Source organism: Bos grunniens, chromosome 1 (assembly GCF_055505025.1).
Source record: "Bos grunniens cultivar Pamir isolate PY7600 chromosome 1, Bosgru_T2T1.0, whole genome shotgun sequence".
NCBI lineage: Eukaryota > Metazoa > Chordata > Mammalia > Artiodactyla > Bovidae > Bos > Bos grunniens.
The window spans coordinates 8,323,348-8,342,367 of NC_141165.1; the positions used below are offsets into that span (position 1 = coordinate 8,323,348).

At 46.5% G+C, this 19,020-nt stretch overlaps 1 protein-coding gene and 1 non-coding gene across 2 annotated transcripts; one reads left to right on the forward strand and one right to left on the reverse strand.

Moving 5' to 3' along the window:
* Window positions 1-1,852: 1,852 nt before the first annotated feature.
* Window positions 1,853-1,959, forward strand: LOC147378916 (U6 spliceosomal RNA). Its single transcript, XR_015135529.1, has one exon. It is a non-coding gene; the product is annotated as a U6 spliceosomal RNA (small nuclear RNA).
* Window positions 1,960-5,636: 3,677 nt separating this feature from the next.
* On the reverse strand, window positions 5,637-17,060 carry RIPPLY3 (ripply transcriptional repressor 3). Its single transcript, XM_086409269.1, has 4 exons — window positions 16,448-17,060; window positions 15,455-15,521; window positions 10,971-11,038; window positions 5,637-7,267 (listed from the first exon to the last, which is right to left on the reverse strand). The coding sequence occupies exons 1-4, from the start codon at window positions 16,672-16,674 to the stop codon at window positions 6,967-6,969; spliced, it is 663 nt and encodes a 220-aa protein (XP_086265395.1). The 5' UTR covers window positions 16,675-17,060; the 3' UTR covers window positions 5,637-6,966.
* Between the last annotated feature and the right edge of the window lie 1,960 nt (window positions 17,061-19,020).

Sequence of the window (19,020 nt, forward strand, 5' to 3'; positions counted from 1 at the left end):
CAGTTGTGTCTGATTCTTTGCCACCCCACGAACTGCAGCATGCCAGTCCTCCCTGTCCATCACCAACTCCCGGAGTCCACCCAAACCCATGTCCATTGAGTCGGTGATGCCATCCAACCATCTCATCCTCTGTTGTTCCCTTCTCCTCCTGCCCTTAATCTTTCCCAACATCAAGGTCTTTTCAAATCAGTCAGCTCTTCACATCAGGTGGCCAAAATATTGGAGTTTCAGCTTTAGCATCAGTCCTTCCGATGACTATTCAGGACTGATCTCCTTTAGGATGGACTGGTTGGATCTCCTTGCAGTCCAAGGGACTCTCAAGAGTCTTCTCCAACACCACAGTTCAAAAGCATCAATTCTTCGGCGCTCAGCTTTCTTTATAGTCCAACTCTCACATCCATACATGACTACTGGAAAAACCATAGCCTTGACCAGACTAACCTTTGTTGACAAAGTAACGTCTCTGCTTTTTAATATGCTGTCTAGGTTCGTCATAACTTTCCTTACAAGGAGTATTATTTTCAATAGGAAGTTTACACTGGGACTTCCCTGGTGATTTCAACTTCATGTTTCTACTGCAGCAGATTCGGGTTTGATCCCTGGTCTAGGAACTAAGATCCTGCATGCCCACTTGGCAAAAAATAATAATAATTACATTAAAAAGTTAGCTTGATTTTTTTTTTTTTTTTAATCAAGGGAAGGGAAGGAATTCCCTAGCATCCCAGTGGTTAGGATGCTGTGCTTTCACTGAGGTGGCTGGGGATCTCGTTGGGGAACTAAGATCCTATGAGCCATGTAGGAGAGCCAAAAAAAAAAAAAAAAAAAAGAGGGGGGTAAGGAAGAAGGGATGCTTTTATTTATTAATATAATACTTATAATAAAATTGCTGTGAAATTGCCTCTAAAAAATTGTGCTCATCGAATAGACCTCTGGAATATAAAGAGAAATGAAATATTTTATATAATTTCAGAAAGGAGTTTTATGCCTCTATTTAAAATCTACCTAAAATAAAGTCTTCAATTTTTTTTTTTTGTATGAAGCCCATTTAGAATTTGGGCTTCCCTGGTGGCTCAGAGATTAAAGCGTCTGCCTCTAATGCAGGAGACCTGGGTTCGGTCCCTGGGTCGGGAAGATCCCCTGGAGAAGGAAATGGCAACCCACTCCAGTACTCTTGCCTGGAGAATCCCATGGATGGAGGAGCCTGGTGGGCTACAGTCCACGGGGTCGCAAAGAGTCGGACACGAGTGAGCCACTTAACTTTCACTTTCCATTAGAATTTAATACCAAGTCCTGAAAAGTAAATCCCCTGGGCCTATGGGCTTTGATAGTACATATATTAGTTCTTCATAGCTTTCCGTGATAACAAATATTCGGTTCTCCCTGCATGAAGACAGTTCTACTGAAAATGCACCGTGAGTCATGTGATGTGAGTCAGATACTGAAAAGGGGAGGGGGCAGTTGGCATGGGGGGAGCTTGGCCAACTGCAGAAACTTGCAAAAAAGGTTTTGCCTATTTCCTTATTCAGAATGCTTTTTCCCTGAGCCAAGGTAGCTGGATTAAAGTCCAGTAGAGTATAACCAAGGTGAGGGGCTTGTACATGGGTACATGGAGCCCAGGGGAGGATGCCAAGGGATCCGTGGGAAATAATGCAACAACAAAATGTCCATCAGCTGATGATCAGGTCAATAAAACATGGTCTATCCATACAATGAAATATTCGGCCAAATAGCGACACACGCTGCAACATGATGACTCTTGTAAAGGTTATGCTAAATGAAAGAAGCAGGCCACAAAAGGTCACATGTGTAAGGTCCCATTTGCATCAAATATTTAGGGAAAAAAATCCAGAGAGCGCTTGCTTCAGCAGCACATATATTAAAACCAGAATGATACAGAAAAGATTACCACGGCCCCTGGGCAAGGAGGACATGCGAATCTGTGAAGCATTCCACATTCTAAAGAGGATGTGGTGCATATGTGCAATGGAATATTACTCAGCCGTGAAAAAGAATAAGATACTGCTATTTGCAGTAGCAAGGATGGATCTGGAGATTGTCGTGCTGAGTTAAGTAGGTCAGGCAGAAAAAGACAAACATGTGATGTCACTTATATGTAGAATTTTTTTGAATGGTACAAAAGAACTTATTTACAGGACAGAGATAGAGTCACAGAGTAGGAAGCAAATTTGTGGTTGCCAGAGGGAGAGGAGAAAAAGGATGGATGGGGAGATTGGGATTGACATATATACACTGCCGCTGCTGCTAAGTCACTCAGTCGCTCTTTGCAGCACTATGGACTGCAGCCCACCAGGCTCCTCTGTCCATGGGATTCTCCAAGCAAGAATACTGGAGTGGGTTGTCATGCCTTCCTCCAGGGAAGAAGGAATTAAACCTAGGAATCAAACCTGCGTCTCTGATGTCTCCTACATTGGCAGATGGGTTCTTTACCACTAGCAACACCTGGGAAGCCCCATATATATATACACACTGCTGCTGCTGCTAAGTCGCTTCAGTCGTGTCCGACTCTGTGCGACCCCATAGACAGCAGCCCACCAGGCTCCGCCGTCCCTGGGATTCTCCAGGCAAGAACACTGGAGTGGGTTGCCATTTCCTTCTCCAATGCAGGAAAGTGAAAAGTGAAAGTGAAGTCGCTCATCGCTCAGTTGAGTCGACTCTTCTAGACCCCATGGACTGCAGCCTACCAGGGTCCTCTGTCCATGGGATTTTCCAGGCAAGAGTACTGGGTGGGTTGCCATTGCCTTCTCCGATATATATACGCTGCTATGTGTAAAACAGATGACTAGTAAGGACCTTCCGTACAGCACAGGGAACTCTACTCAGTACTCCATAATGACTTATATGGGAAAAGAATGGAAAAAAGAGTAGATTTATGTAAATGTGTGACTGACTCACTTTGCTCTACAGCAGAAATTAACACAACATTGTAAATCAATTAGACTCCAATTAAAAAAAAACAATAATAACAAAAAGAAATACAGAGAGAAAGTAGCTTAGTAGGTGTCAGGGACTGGAAGGGTTGGGGGGAATGAGACTGACTGACAATGGAAATGGTTCTCTTTTGGGAATAATGAAAATATTCTGGAATTAGAGGAGATGGTTGTGGAACTTTGTAAATATACTAAAAGTGGGATGTATACTTTAAAAGGGTAAATTTTAGAATATGTGAGTTATAACACACATAAAAAAACAATTTCTGCCCCAGAAATTGGATTGAAAACAGTACAAGAAATGCAAGTACAAGCAAACCACAAGATAATAGCAAGGCTGAAAAACACCTTCATCATAACCTCATCTACTACTTTATCAAGGTAGAAAGATTAGATGAAAAGATGGCAAAACAATTGAAATTTTCAAGAAGAATAATTGATTATGGTGTACGCTCAAACTAACATAGCATCAATTATACTCAATTAAAAAATAATTGAATTAACATTATCAGTGAACCTCAAAGCATATTTTATACCTTAGATATAATGACCATATGTTTAAGACTATGAGATTCTCAATCTAGTATTTTACAAAATTTCATCAAACTTAATGATAAACGTTTAGCAGATTGTTTTGTGATCTCTTGTTTAAGAGATCTTGGGCTTCCTTGGTGGCTCAGACGGTAAAGCATCTGCCGGCAATGCGGGAGACCTGGGTTTGAGCCCTGGGTCGGGAAGATCCCTGGAGACGGGAATGGCAACCCAATCCAGTATTCCTGCCTGGAGAATTTCATGGACAGAGGAGCCTGGCGGGCTACAGTCCACAGGGTCACAGAGAGTCGGACACGACAGAGTCACTAAGTACAGACTTTTTAACACAGAAGTGCAAAAAGAAGCACACCACTGGGATAATACTTTTTCTTCCTATTTAAAACTGGTTAACATAGTAAACAGAAAACAATACAGCAACAAAATGAAATGCATTCTTTTGTTAGCAGACAGGTTGGAAGACTCAATGAAAATGTGGTAGAAATTTGGAGAAACACAGATTACAACAAACTATTCAGTGTGGGAGGTTTGCAGTACGGCTGGGTGAGAGTTCAAAAATGTTTCCAGCATGTTTCAGCTTGTGGTATTTGCAAGATTCATTCGGAGCTACTTTCTGTGAGCCATCAAAAGAGAGATGTGTCAGGGTAGTTGGCCTCAAGCATAAATTACTTATTCGAAATAATACACTTTATGGAAACCTGGCAAGTGTAACCATTGCTGGGGTGGGTACTTTGATTAGTAAGATTCCAGAGGAAAGGTAGAAAGATGGTCATTTACAAACTGCATCATTATTAGGCAAGCTATTGCAGGAAATAAACTGAAGGGGAAATGCAGATTTTAGAAAATACCATCAATTGGATTTTTTTTTTTTTTGGTAAATGAAGGGAAATTGAGACTGTGGGCGATAGGCCTGGAAATCCCATGGACAGAGGAGCCTGGCGGGCTAGTCCATGGGGTCCCAAAGTGTCAGACACGACTGAACTAGTGTGTATAGGTTAATTCCAAACTCCTAATTTATCTTCCCCTCCCCTCAGCTGCTTTTTTAATGCTAGGGACACATGATCAAAAGTGGGGAACTCATTCAGGTTTGAGCCTTTGTGAGCCAAACCACAGTCACCAGCAAGAACATAGGAGCCCCAAGGCCACCATCTCCCGCATCACAAACACCCTCATGCACTCACAGAGCCTGTGACACCGTTACTGCTGTGGCTACAGGGTCTTTATTTTCCACATTTGCACTCAGCTGGCCATATGCTAAGCAATTTAAGGAAAGTTGACCATGCGGCACATTTAAAATTCTGGTGCCCTGAGGGCTAGGTTTGGTTTCTTCAAGGTAAACAGGTGATTGGGCCAGATTTTTTTCTCAGTAAAATGGATTTATTAGAAAAGCAACACAAAGCCAAACATGATGACTTAAGCTGCATCCCAAGCATCACAGGGAGGGAGAATAAGAGTAAGACTTCTAGTTAACTAGATAAAGAGAAAGTCATCTTAAATCCTTTCTAAAATAAGCTCCATGTGTGTGAGAGAGAGTTGCTCAGTTGTGTCCAACTCCTTGTGACCTAAAGCACTGCAGCCCGCCAGGGATTTTCCAGGCAAGAATTCTGGAGCTGGTTGCCACTTCCTCCTCCAGGGGATCTTCGAGAACCAGGAACCGAACCTGGGTCTCTCACATTGCGGGCAGAGTCGTCACTGTGTGAGCCACCAGGGAAGCCTACCAAATAATCCCCAAAGGAATCGTTAAGATTGGAAAAAGGTTATTTAGACAGTAAGTAAGACAATAAAACTAAAATAAAAACATTAAAAAAACATTTTTAAAGAAAAATTTAAAGGAAAGAAAAATTTTAAGTATTTCTTTCAAGAGAAAGAGCAAAAAAACCCCAGAAAACCCAGATGTTGGCTACCTTTGGACAGAGAAAGAGAAAGATAGGAGAAGGTGACTTTTATTTTACAGCAGACATTTTTCAGTACTGTTTGGATTGTTAGAATATTTGCATGTGTCTCCTATTGTTTAATATTAATGACTTATTTGAGCATCGAGGTTATAGGCCATTTTACTTTCATTTTTATACTTTTCCTGCATTCCTAAAAAACACAAATATAAATTGAAGAGTTAAACATAGAAAAATCCTGACAAACTTAAAAACTTTAAAGCAGGCACTGATTTAATGTAAAATGTCAAAGAGAAGGTGATTATCCAATGATTTTGTCTTTCAAAATATTTATTTCAGGTAGAAACTAGGAAGACAATCACATGTAAAATAGTTCCATAAAAAACTTTGACAAATACACTCATCTGGTCATTAAAAAATAAAAACCTGAAAATAATATTACATTAAGCACTTCGATTGAAAACAGTGTTTTGTTATTTAAGTAAAAAGCCCAAAGCAGTCCCCAGTGAAGAGCTAGTAAGCTCTTCTGTTCATACACACAGCCCTTAGACAAGAATCATAGACATTTTTATCCAGAATGGTCTCCCATCCCCAAATTCTGATCTTTTATTTTTGTTACTCTTATGGAAATTGTTCAGTGTGTTTATGTGCTTTTCATAAACTTTTTTTTCAGAATGCCTAAACAACCACATCAACCTTGAAAAATAAATCATTTTTATAAAAGTGGTTGTTGTTGTTCAGTCACTCAGTCATGTCTGACTCTCTGCAACCCCCTGGACTCTAGCACCCTAGGCTTCCCTGTCCTTTGCTATCTCCCAGAGTTTGCCCAAACTCACGTCCATTGAGTTGGTGATGCCATCCAACCATCTCATCCTCTGTCACCCCCTTCTCCTCCTGCCTTCAATCTTTTCCCAGCATCAGGGTCTTTTCTAATGAGTCAGTTCTTCACATCAGGTGGCCAAAGTATTGGAGTTTCAACTTCAGCATCAGTCCTTCCAATGAATATTCAGGACTGATTTCCTTTAGGATGGACTGGTTGGATCTCCTTGCAGTCCAAGGGACTCTCAAGAGTCTTCTCCAGTACCAGAGTTCAAAAGCATCAATTCTTTGGCACTCAATTTTCTTCACGGTCCAATTCTCACATCTGTACATGACTACCAGAGAAACCATAGCTTTGACTGCTGGGACCTTTGTTTACAAATGTGGACGTAGCCAAATGAGGGGTCTCAGGTTAAGTGAGAGGCAAGGGTGGGGTACTAATCAATATGGAATGATTTGTCATTCAATCGGCACAGTGACACTGCTGGGTGTGCTTTGAAGGCCGGCCCTACCGGGTAACAACCTGCATTAATGCAAACATCTTGGATCTAGAATCCTCTCTCGAAGCTATGAATGAGATGCAAAGAATCACTCAGAGGAGGATGAGTAAAAGCCAAGTCCTGGGGGCCAGCGGGGTGCTGGCCAAAGGCAGCCAAGTCCTTGTACGCCCAGTGGAAACGCGAAGTATCCTGGGGCAACTGTCCCGCAGGGCTGTCCTCAGGGCACATTCGAGGTGGGCAGGTGCAGGAGAGACAGACTCACACGCATGAGGGGCAGGCAGCGGCCTCGGGGGAGTCAGCGTCGGGGGGTGGACCCTTCCCATCGAGGCCCCCGGGCCGCCGCGCCGGGTTTGCGGCCCCGTCTCTGGCCTTCCTCTCTGAGCCATCTGCCACCTCCTCGCGCTGCAGGGCGGAGAACTGGGTGTCTTCCTCCAGCTCCTCCTCTGACTCAGACTCGTCATTGTAGAAGTGGATGGTGGCTTGCACGGGGAAACTGGCCAGCACCTTCTCCCCGGAGCTCTGCAGATACTCTTGACGCTTAGAAATGGGCAAGTAGAGTCTGAGATTAAAGAAACAAGTACACCGTTAGTCAGCCTGAAGACAGTTTTCAACCGCACTGAGAGGAGCCTTTTCTTTAGAAGCAGCTAACGCCCAATCTTCCTCTCTCATTTTGCCTTCAGTGTGGACAGCATTGTTTTTTTTTTTTTATTCTGCGCACAGGACACAAAACTGAGCAAGTGGGGGCACCTGGTGATGAACCCCATTCTAGGTCAGAAATGAGCTACCGAGGACTCCCCGGGAGAGCCAGTGGTTAAGGCTGCGCTTCCACTGCAGGGGGCGCTGCTTGGATCCCTGGTAGGGGAACTAAAATCCCACATGCTGCCAGACCCGGAACAAACAAAAATCCCGAAACCTGCTCTTTTGGGGCTTCCCTGGTAGCTCGGACGGTAAAGAATCTGCCTGCAAAGTGAGAGGCCTGGGTTCAATCCCTGAGTCGGGAAGATCCCCTGGAGAAAGGCATGGCAACCCACTCCAGTATTCCTCCCTGGGAGATCCCATGGAGAGAGGTCGCAAAGAGTCAGACATGACTGAGTTTTCTCCAGAATCCCCAGAGGAGTCACCCCACATTAGTATTTTTAAAGCTTCCTCAGTGATTCTGGGGCTTCCCTGATAGCTCAGTTGGTAAAGAATCTGCCTGGCTCAGCTGGTAAAGAATCTGCCTGCAATGTGGGAGACTTGGGTTCCATCCCTGGGTTGGGAAGATCCCCTGGAGAAGGGAGAGGCTACCCACTCCAGTATTCTGGCCTGGAGAATTCCATGGACTGTATAGTCCACGGGGTCGCAAAGAGTCGACACGACTGAGCGACCTGCACTGCACTTGCAGGGATTCTACGAGAACTGAAGACTATGGTGTGAAACACCAGGAGAATGTCCTTTATCCCCAAATCACTCTTTGATCAGTCTGAGGGGCTCGAAATTTCATCTCCAGCAGTTACTATCTTTCAAATCAGATCAGATCAGATCAGTCACTCAGTCATGTCCGACTCTTTGCGACCCCATGAATCGCAGCATGCCAGGCCTCCCTGTCCATCACCAACTCCCGGAGTTCACTCAGACTCACGTCCATCGAGTCAGTGATGCCATCCAGCCATTTCATCCTCTGGCGTCCCCTTCTCCTCCTGCCCCCAGTCCCTCCCAGCATCAGAGTCTTTTCCAATGAGTCAACTCTTCACATGAGGTGGCCAAAGTACTGGAGTTTCAGCTTTTGCATCATTCCTTCCAAAGAAATCCCAGGGCTGATCTCCTTCAGAATGGACTGGTTGGATCTCCTTGCAGTCCAAGGGACTCTCAAGAGTCTTCTCCAACACCACAGTTCAAAAGCATCAATTCTTCGGCGCTCAGCCTTCTTCACAGTCCAACTCTCACATCCATGCGTGACCACAGGAAAAACCATAGCCTTGACTAGACGGACCTTTGTTGGCAAAGTAATGTCTCTGCTTTTCAATATGCTATCTAGGTTGGTCATAACTTTCCTTCCAAGGAGTAAGCATCTTTTAATTTCATGGCTGCAGTCACCATCTGTAGTGATTTTGGAGCCCAGAAAAATAAAGTCTGACACTGTTTCCACTGTTTCCCCATCTATTTCCCATGAAGTGATGGGACCGGATGCCATGATCTTCGTTTTCTGAATGTTGAGCTTTAAGCCAACTTTTTCACTCTCCACTTTCACTTTCATCAAGAGGCTTTTGAGTTCCTCTTCACTTTCTGCCATAAGGGTGGTGTCATCTGCATATCTGAGGTTATTGATATTTCTCCCTGCAATCTTGATTCCAGCTTGTGTTTCTTCCAGTTCAGCGTTTCTCATGATGTACTCTGCATATAAGTTAAATAAACAGGGTGACAATATACAGCCTTGACATACTCCTTTTCCTATTTGGAACCAGTCTGTTGTTCCATGTTCAGTTCTAACTGTTGCTTCCTGATCTGCATACAAATTTCTCAAGAGGCAGATCAGGTGGTCTGGTATTCCCATCTCTTTCAGAATTTTCCACAGTTTATTGTGATCCACACAGTCAAAGGCTTTGGCATAGTCAATAAAGCAGAAATGGATGTTTTTCTGGAACTCTCTTGCTTTTTCCATGATCCAGCAGATGTTGGCAATTTGATCTCTGGTTCCTCTACCTTTTCTAAAACCAGCTTGAAAATCAGGAAGTTCACGGTTCATGTATTGCTGAAGCCTGGCTTGGAGAATTTTGAGCATTACTTTACTAGTGTGTGAGATGAGTGCAATTGTGCAGTAGTTTGAGCATTCTTTGGCATTGCCTTTCTTTGGGATTGGAATGAAAACTGACCTTTTCCAGTCCTGTGACCACTGCTGAGTTTTCCAAATTTGCTGGCATATTGAGTGCAGCACTTTCACAGCATCATCTTTCAGGATTTGGAATAGCTCAACTGGAATTCCATCACCTCCACTAGCTTTGTTCGTACTGATGCTTTCTAAGGCCCACTTGACTTCACATTCAAGGATGTCTGGCTCTAGGTGAGTGATCACACCATCGTGATTACCTGGGTCGTGAAGATCTTTTTTGTACAGTTCTTCTGTGTATTCTTGCCATCTCTTCTTAATATCTTCTGCTTCTATTAGGTCCATACCATTTCTGTCCTTTATCGAGCCCATCTTTGCATGAAATATTCCTTTGGTATCTCTGATTTTCTTGAAGAGATCCCTAGTCTTTCCCATTCTGTTGTTTTCCTCTATTTCTTTGCATTGATCGCTGAAGAAGGCTTTCTTATCTCTTCTTGCTCTTCTTTGGAACTCTGCATTCAGATGTTTATATCTTTCCTTTTCTCCTTTGCTTTTCACTTCTCTTCTTTTCACAGCTTTAGGTTTTATTAAAGCCTCTAATTCCAGGCTAACCAGGGTAACAATACTCTGCCGAGAGGTGACAGCACAGGCTAGGTTTACTTTGATGAAGGAAATGACAGCTGGAGAGAGAGAGGCTGAGAGAAATAGAGAGAGGCACACAGAGGAACAGAAACGCTGAGAACGAACCACTTGCCTAAAATGAAACTTAAAAGGCTTAGAGCAGTGATGGTCCCGATCATTGTCAACAGAACTACTGAGACGGCAGAGGTTCAACCACAGTACAGCATCCACCCAGCCCCTCGTTTTCTCCACGCCCACAGTTAGGAGGTCTATTTTGCACTAGGCAATATATTAACTTATATCCTGGGAGAAAATAGAAAGGAACCTAAATATCTAAGTGAATAAGCAGATATATACATATACAAGTCACATGCAATTAAACGCATGGAAAAATGTATAATGAGAGACATAGACAAAAAGTATCAACACAGGGGATTTTCCTAGCTAAGATTCCCAGCTCCCAAAGCAGGGGACCCGGGTCGATCCCCGGGCAGGAAACTAAATCCCATAAGCTGCAACTAAGATCCAGCACAGCCAGTAAATAAATAAATATATATTTTAAAGTATAGATATAAAAAAAAGACGCCAATTTCAACTTGCAACTGAAACACTGAATAAATAAATGAATAAATTCCAGATATCCAACAGAATATTCTTTTTTTTTTTTTCAACAGAATATTCTTGAAGTTCCCTAGAGTAATCATAACCAAATAATGTTGGGAAATACACTGAATTATTTTCGATTTTTGAAAATGTATACACTTGAAGACACTAAAGTGTACTGAAGCTTATATTAAAAGGAATGATATATTTCTATGGTGAAGTTAGATATTACCTGACAGGATGCTGAAACCCAAAGGCCCCCTTCGATCCAAAGGCTTCTTGATCACCCGCAGGCTCCAGCTGCAAGGACAGACACATACAAACACAGACACAGTCAAGAATCCTTCGAAAGGAGCATCCTGAAGCCTTTAAAAATAAGATGTAAGTAGCCTGCACTTCGGAGAAGGCGATGGCACCCCACTCCAGTACTCCTGCCTGGAAAATCCCATGGACGGAGGAGCCTGGTAGGCTGCAGTCCATGGGGTCGCCAAGAGTCGGACACGACTGAGCGACTTCACTTTCACTTTTCACTTTCATGCATTGGAGAAGGAAATGGCAGTGTTCTTGCCTGGAGAATCTCAGGGACGGGGGAGCCTGGTGGGCTGCCATCTCTGGGGTCGCACAGAGTGGGACACGACTGAAGCGACTTAGCAGCAGCAGCAGCAGCAGCCTGCACTTGGGCCTTCCCAGGTGCTGCAGTGGTAAAGAACCTGCCTTCCAATTCCTGAGATGCAAGAGATGAGGGTGTGATCCCTGGCTCGGGACGATCCCCGGTGTAGGAAATGGCAACCCACTCCAGTATGATTGCCTGGGAAATCCCACAGAGCCTAGTGGGAACTCCCATGGGAGCCTAGTCCACGGGGTTGCAAAGAGTCAGACACGACTGAGCACCCATGTGTGCACAGCCTGCACTTGTTAGGATCGGTTCCAATTTTAGAGACAATTTAAACAACTGAATAGAATACTGATGAGCTCCCCTTCCTTTGACAGTTGTCACAATGTCCCAGCACTGTGAGGGGTCCCAAGACGGAAAGATGAGTTGGACACAGGCCCCCACTTCACACATTTTAAAATCTAATGGGGAAAGACACACATGGAGGCAAATAAACACACTATAAAAGCATCAAGCAGTAAGATGCTCACTATTTTAAGCAAGGAGGGAGATCAGGAAAGGACTCATGGGGAGCCTGGCAGAGACATCAATAGCACTTGGGTATTCAGTTCTGGGCCCATCCACCCATCCACGGTGGAGCAGAGCATCCGATTCTGAGGGTCAGGAAAATAGACAGCATAGGTAGGGAAAGGTAGAGCCCAGTGTGAAATGAATGAGAAACTGCCCTGGCAAAAGGGCTCAACAGGAAGTTGAATCCGGATACTGAACACCTTGAAAACACATGACTGAGTCTAGGTTTCATTCTGGAGACAGAATTCAAGACCATTAATGATTTCTGAGCTAGGGGTTCAACAATGAGCTCTGTATTTTAAGGATCACGGTGGCTGCTGGAAGCAGCGAATAGCATAGATTGGGTGAGGTAAGGGCTTGGAGGTCTCTGGCAAGAGGTGACAGAGATTTGAACTCAAGTAACACCAACCAAGGGGCTTTCCAGGTGGCATTAGCGGTAAAGAACCCACCTGCCAATGCATGAGACATAAGAGTCGTGGGCTTGATCCCTGCATCAGCAAGATCCCCTGGAGGAAGGCACGACAACCCCCTCCAGTATTCTCGCCTGGAGAATCCCTTGAACAGAGGACCCTGGTGGACTCCAGTCCACAGGATCATACAGAGTCAAGACACAAATGAAGCAACTTAGCATGCATGCAACACCAACCAGAAGGGAAGAGGAAGACAGGTTCCCAAGGACATGCATAGCATTTGAAAGGTAAGACACTGCTCGGTGCAGGCCCTGAACAGCCAAAGCAATCTTAAGTAAGGATGACAAGCTTGAACCATCACATTTCTTGGTTTCAAACTATTAGTATATTACAAAGCTGTAGTGAGCAAAACAATAGTCGATCAAAATCAAGAACAGTAGTCAAAACAGTATCAAAAAGCTATTGGCTTAAATACAGACACATAGATCAACGGGACAGATTACAGAGCCCAGAAATAAATTCATGCATTTATCATCAATTAATTCATAACAAGGGGCCCAAAAATACATAACGGGCAAAGGACAGTCTTTTCAATAAACGGTGTTGAGAAAACTGAATAACCACCTGCAAACTGGGCCCTTATCTTACACCATACAGAGCACATAACTCAGACTGAGTTAAAAACTTAAACGTGGTTATTCCCTGGGTAGGTTAGGACTCCACGCTTTCGCGTCCATGGGCTCAGGTTAAATCCCTGGTTGAGGAACAAAGATCCCTTCAAACCATGCAGCTAAAACAAAACAAATAAAAACCAGGAAACAAACAAAACAAAAATCTTAACAGGAAGACCCGAAATCATAAGCCTCCTTGACATTTTATCAGCCTTATTTTAATAACATGCTATGTTGAGCTAAGGGAAATAATGAGGGTCTTTGGAACAAAATCTGTTCCATAATGAAGTTCACTGTTTGGCGGGGGGGGGGGGGGGGGGGGGGGGGGGGGGGGTGCGACGCAGGTCGGGGGAGAGGGGTGGTTCCAGGAAGTCACGTCTGCGCTAAGCTCTTTTGTAATTATTGCTGTTGTTTAGTGGAAAGGGACATCAAATGGGGGAGAGTGACCCCCGCCCTGCTCAGGGGTTTGAGACTTTCCCTTGACTTTAGATTGTATTCTAATTTTGGTCTGCTGACCTGCAGTTCAGGTCCCTAGGCAGTAGTCCCCTCCACCCCCACCCCTAACGTCCCAGGCCAGTGACATTTCTCAAGAAATACAAACAGGGCTTCCAGTGGTTAAGAATAAGCCTTGCAAAAAAAAAAAAAGAATACGCCTTGCAAGACAGGGGGTATCGTTCAGTCCCTGGTCCGGGATGATCCCATATGCTGCAGAACAACTAAGCCCTTATGCCAAAACTACCCGGCTCTAGAGCCTACGAATTGCATGCAACTAACCGAGACAACTGGGCTCTGCAACGAAAGGAGTCACCGCAGTGGGAAGGCCCGTGCACCACAGCAAAAAGTAGTCCCCGCTAGCCTCAACTAGAGAAAGACTGCGCAAAGCAACGAAGACCCAGAGCGGCCAATAAATAAATTAAAAGACAGTTTTTAAAAAAGAAACATACAGCATAGCTCAGGAGCCGAACAATTCTCCCTCTTTGTCGGGAGGGGGCGCTGCTGAGTAAGAAGCCGGCCCTCGCCTCTCCTGCTTGCGCTCACCTGGCCGGGGCTCCCGGGAACCCAGAGCGGTATGGGGGGTCGTTCGCCACTGACCTCTCTGTCCGGCCAATCGGACCCTGCAAACAGCTGGCCAGTGGGGAGCCGGGCAGCTGAGCGCTACAGCTCTTGCGAACACCCACTCTCCACCCCACCCCACCCCACTCCCCCGCAAAAAAATCCATGTGCCTTGTGGATGATCCATAGAAAGCTGCTGTAGCTTAACATTTTTCTGCCAGTAATCTTCATTTTTTTTCTCACCAATGACCTTCTCATCATAATAGAAAACAGGACTACCTTACACTAGGAAAGTGTGCTGTATTTTTTATTCTTGCAAACAACTGGTAGACTGCACATATTTTTCATTTAAAAGAAAATTGGATAATTTTTTCTCCCAAGCACTTTTTAAAATCTTATGCTTACGAACTTAAGTTTGGATGCAAGAGAAGGAATTACTTCCCATTATCTAGTTATTGCAGGTAAGAATAATTTGGGGCAAGAAAAAATTATATTCCGCATTCATTTAATATAGATTTGATTTGCTTCACTCTTTAAATAGTAACTGAATTAAAACTCCCATTATTCAGACTAATTTAATGAAGGAATCTAAATAGCAAATGCCAGAGAAGTCTGAACCTGAGTTTCTTATCAGACTAGAAATAACTGCACACTCTGCCATAAGTGTTACCTAATGGTCCTTCCTAGCCTGATTAACTCTGGCACTTTAAAAGTCAGCCATTTATACTTTAAAATATGACAGAGGACAGGTGAATTCTATGAAAGCAAGTCATTACTCCAGTAAGTATAAAGCACTTTAGTTACCAGTGCAGGAGACAAAAGAATAGTGGTGGCGATTAATCTTGCCCTCCAAAGCCCTCAGCTGGAGTGTGTTTGCTCAGAAAGCATGACTTAGGAGCACTTGCAGACAGGGCCCAAAGTTTCAGAAAGAGTCAAATGGCAGGTGGAGACTTTTCACTGCACCTTCTGGGCCCTCCAGACAGAGCTCTGCCCATATTTGCACTAGGGCACCAGCCTGGTGCTAATCTTTTGAGCCTGTGCTCATCTTTTCTCTAATTTGAGGGGGACCAAGGCCTTCTCTCCCCACTACCTGCTGTGTTACCAGGGGGAAGAAAAACGCAATATAGAAGAAACCTTTTACGATGTCCTTGAAATAGTTCTGCCATCATGGCGTTGCTTTTCAAGAAACAGAAGCAAGCCAGAGCCAATCCGTGTCTGAGTCAGACCCCATCAACACCTGACCGGCCGGGTGCCCACTCCCAGACCCCAAGGCAACTCTGCGTTAGATGACCGAGGGAGGGACTGGCCGAGGAGGCCTCTCCTGGTCCCTTCATTGTAGAGATGGTGCCGCTTTCTGGCCAACCGGTTGGTATCTACAAGGCCCACACACTGACCTTACCTCACTTCCAGTTCTGGTGGGCTCAGCTTCCTGAGGGGTCAGGGTCCAAGGTCTCCATGGAGTTTGGCTGGAAGGACAGGGACCAAGAGTGAACCACAGCATTTTCTGCTTTTAAAGCTGGATCATAAGAGTTATCACTCTAATCATTTCTAACGTCTGCCTAAATGTCACTGGACACACCAGAATGTTCTTTCAAGTTCTCAGTCTGTGCGTTAAGCCTGTGCTGTGTGTGTGTGTGTGTGTGTGTGTGTGTGTGTGTGTGTGTGTGTGTGTGTGTGTGTTTCTCCTGCCACATTTCCAGTTCTCTGCCTTCACCGGGCTTTCAGAACTCCCAAATCTGATACACATTAGTTGAGAAATTTCTCTCCCATCCTGGCTGGATTCTTCAGTTCGTTCTCCCCACTGTAGCTGGCTACTTGGTCGCCTATTCATTTCAACCTCATCTCCCTGACTACTGAAAGATCAGGACTCCAGAGACCAGTCTGCAGAGTTTTACCAGGCAAAAAAAAAGCGGGACTGAGTTTCTCCTCTCTGACCGCCTGGCCACCCAGCCCCTTCTCCACCTCCCCTGCTAATTTGATTTTAACTTGACTACCTTAAAAGGGGCTGGTATCCCCCACCCCACGCCCCGCACCGCCGGAACAGCGAACGCTGAACCCCAAGCACGGGGCAAACAAAGAATATCACCAAGGATGTGCCGGTCAACAGGACGCGACCCACCCCCTGCCCCCCGCAGGGCTCGCTCAGCGGCCGGCTCGGTGGGTTCCAGATCTAGAAACGGAAGCTTTGGTCCACTGCCGGCCGCCTCTGGGGCCTCCCCAGTTGGGAACGGAGCTCAGGAGCCGAGAAGATTCTGCGTCCCCGTCTCACGCCTAGGAACTTGCGGGGCGTCGCCGTCGGGCTCCAGGGTTCCGCCTGGTCACCCCGTGATCAGCTCGGCCGGAGCATCCTGCCTGCCTTGCCCGCACCCACGCGCTGCGGGGACGCCCTCACCTCTCGGGCCCGCGCGGCGCCGGTGGTCCCCGGGAACCGTCCCCGACGCAGTGACAGACGCGTCCCCGCTCCTCCGGGGCTCCGGCCGCCGCCTCGGGTCTCATGATGCCCTCGGAAGACGCGGCGCCCGCGATCTGCCGCGCCTTTAACCGCTCCGGCGAGGGCGCTCCCCGACCCGCGCGCTCGGCGCCAGGTTTAAAAACGGGGGCGGGGCGGGGAGGGGACATGGAGACCCGGGAGAGGGTGGGGTGCACACCGGAGAAACTCCGGGAGGGGACGAGCGAAGGTCATGGGAGGCGGGGGGACCAGGCCAAGGAGCGGACTCGGGACGCCCAGGGGGCAAGGGCGTGGGGGCGAGGGACAAAGGAAACCCCGGGAGGGTCGCCAGGGGCAGGGGCGAGGAAGCTGGGGAGGGGACGGCGGGAAGTGACCCGGGACGCCTGGAGAGGGGGGCAAGAGGGGGGCACGTGGTGGGCACGGGGGGGGGGTCTTCGCCCAGGGGTCTCCCCCTCCCGGTGCTGGAAAGGCGGGATCCCTGGCTTCTCGCCCTTCTGGCGTCTCCGCGGCCCTCGGGTTTTGGTTCCTGCGCCAGCATCTAGGTCTCCAGATTGGTGGAAAATTCTCACGTCCACGGCTGTTAAAGCGGCCGCGGGGTTCGGGGCTGGGGCGGGAGGAGCGGTTACCCAAGCCTATGGACCCGCCCTGCCTTCGGGGCTGGACCGCGGGAGCCGGGGACGCACCGACTGGGATGCGGAAACTGGCGATGGGGCTGCAGCTTCGCTTCCAGGCGGCGGAAGGCAGCCGACAGACCTCTCGCACCCTTCTCGCCTGGGAGGCCTTGGGACCGGAGGTGGCTTTTTCTGGGAGTGGGTGCTATTTACCAGCTGAGCCACAGGAAAGCCTAATGGAAATCCGTCCTCAATATTCATTGGAAGGAGACTGATGCTGAAGCTGAAACTCCAATACTTTGGCCACCTGATGCGAAGAGCTGACTCATTTGAAAAGACCCTGATGCTGGGAAAGATTAAAGGCTGGAGGAGAAGGAGACGACAGAGGATGAGATGGTTGGATGGCATCATGGACTCGATGGACATGAGTTTGGGTAAACTCTGGGAGTTGGTGATGGACAGGGAGGCCTGGCGTGCTGCAGTCCATGGGTCGCAAAGAGTCGGACACGACTGAGCGACTGAACTGAACGGAACTGGGTACGATTTTCCTCGGGATAGCTCCAGCCCCGGCACAGAAAGCGCCTCGATGGGCCGGGAAGGTGCGCGAGCCCTGGGAACACCTGGCCCGGCTGCAGGGCTCTCGGGGGCGTGGCTGTCGCGGTCCCCAGCGCTAGGGCAGGAGTGCTGTTTCATCAGCAGGGCCCCGCGAAAGAACCTAAAGGTGGCCAGCCTAGACTCAGGCCCCTCGCTTACAGACGCCCGATCCCCGCCGCCTCTGAGAACGCCAGCCTCCATTCTGTGGCTTGCAGTGAAAGTGAAAAAAGTGAAAGTTAGTTTCCTATCCCATGGACTCTAGCCCACCAGACTCCTCTGTCCATGGAATCCTCCAGGGAAGAATACTGGAGTGGGTTTCCTTTTCCTTCTCCAGGGGATCTTCCCGACCCAGGGATGGAACCCAGGTCTCCTTCACTGAAGTCAGATTCTTGACCATTTGAGCCACCAGGGAAGCCCCCTGACTTACAGTAATGGGTTTTTTGGTTTTTGGTTTTTTTCAATCAAAGAGCTTCAGAGATTAAAATGTTTCTGAAACGGAGCAGGATTATGTGGTCCTTGCTCCCTCACCATGTCTTCTGCCTGCCTTTTGCCTGTGGAAGACTTTAGTCAAAGAATCATCAGAGAAGTGAGAAAATGCTGAAACAAAGGAAAACAGTCAAAGGAGACCAAATGATAATAATGTAGTCATTAAGCACAGTCAAGGACCTTTAGTTCTTTCTCAAGGTCTATAGATAATATTCTGAGCCGTATCCTGTGAGCTGTCATATAGATACTGAAACACCAGGTGGGGAACTTAACTACATGATGACCAGCCGGTACCCAGGATACGAGCTGCCACGATTCTGAGAACTGATCACAAAGAAATGGGAACAAATGGACCCTGGAAGTGAAGAGTAACTGAACCTAAAAGAAGGTGATGACCAGACCACTGATGACCAATTTGAAGATGACACACATACTTTTCAGTAACATTTGCACATGTTCTTTTCTTAAGAGCAACCGGTTATGACAATAATGAAACCTAATTAAAGAAGGGGGCAGACAACCTACCAACACAGAAAGATTTTATAAAGGGAAGATACAAATGGCAGAGTAGATGTGGCCACTGAGTACTGACATTTCTAAGAATTTTAACCTTTTTGAATGTTTTCTAAATTTTCCACAATGAGACTATATTACTTCTGTGTATGTGGTAAAATATGTTGTTGTTTACTCGTTAAGTCAGGTCCAACTCTTTGTGACCCCTTGGACTGCAGCTCACCAGGCTTCCCTGTCCTTCACTATCTCCCAGAGTTTGCTCAAATTTATGACCATTGAGTTGGTGATGCCATCCAACCATGTCATCCTCTG

Excerpts from the sequence above, each read along its gene's own strand:
- RIPPLY3 (XM_086409269.1), bottom strand. The coding sequence starts at position 16,674 with ATGTCCCCTCCCCGCCCCGCCCCCGTTTTTAAACCTGGCGCCGAGCGC. Across the intron at positions 11,039-15,454 it reads CCACCAGAACTGGAAGTGAG|CTGGAGCCTGCGGGTGATCA; the intron begins GTAAGGTCAGTG and ends CTGTCCTTGCAG. Across the intron at positions 7,268-10,970 it reads GGGTTTCAGCATCCTGTCAG|ACTCTACTTGCCCATTTCTA; the intron begins GTAATATCTAAC and ends CTTTAATCTCAG.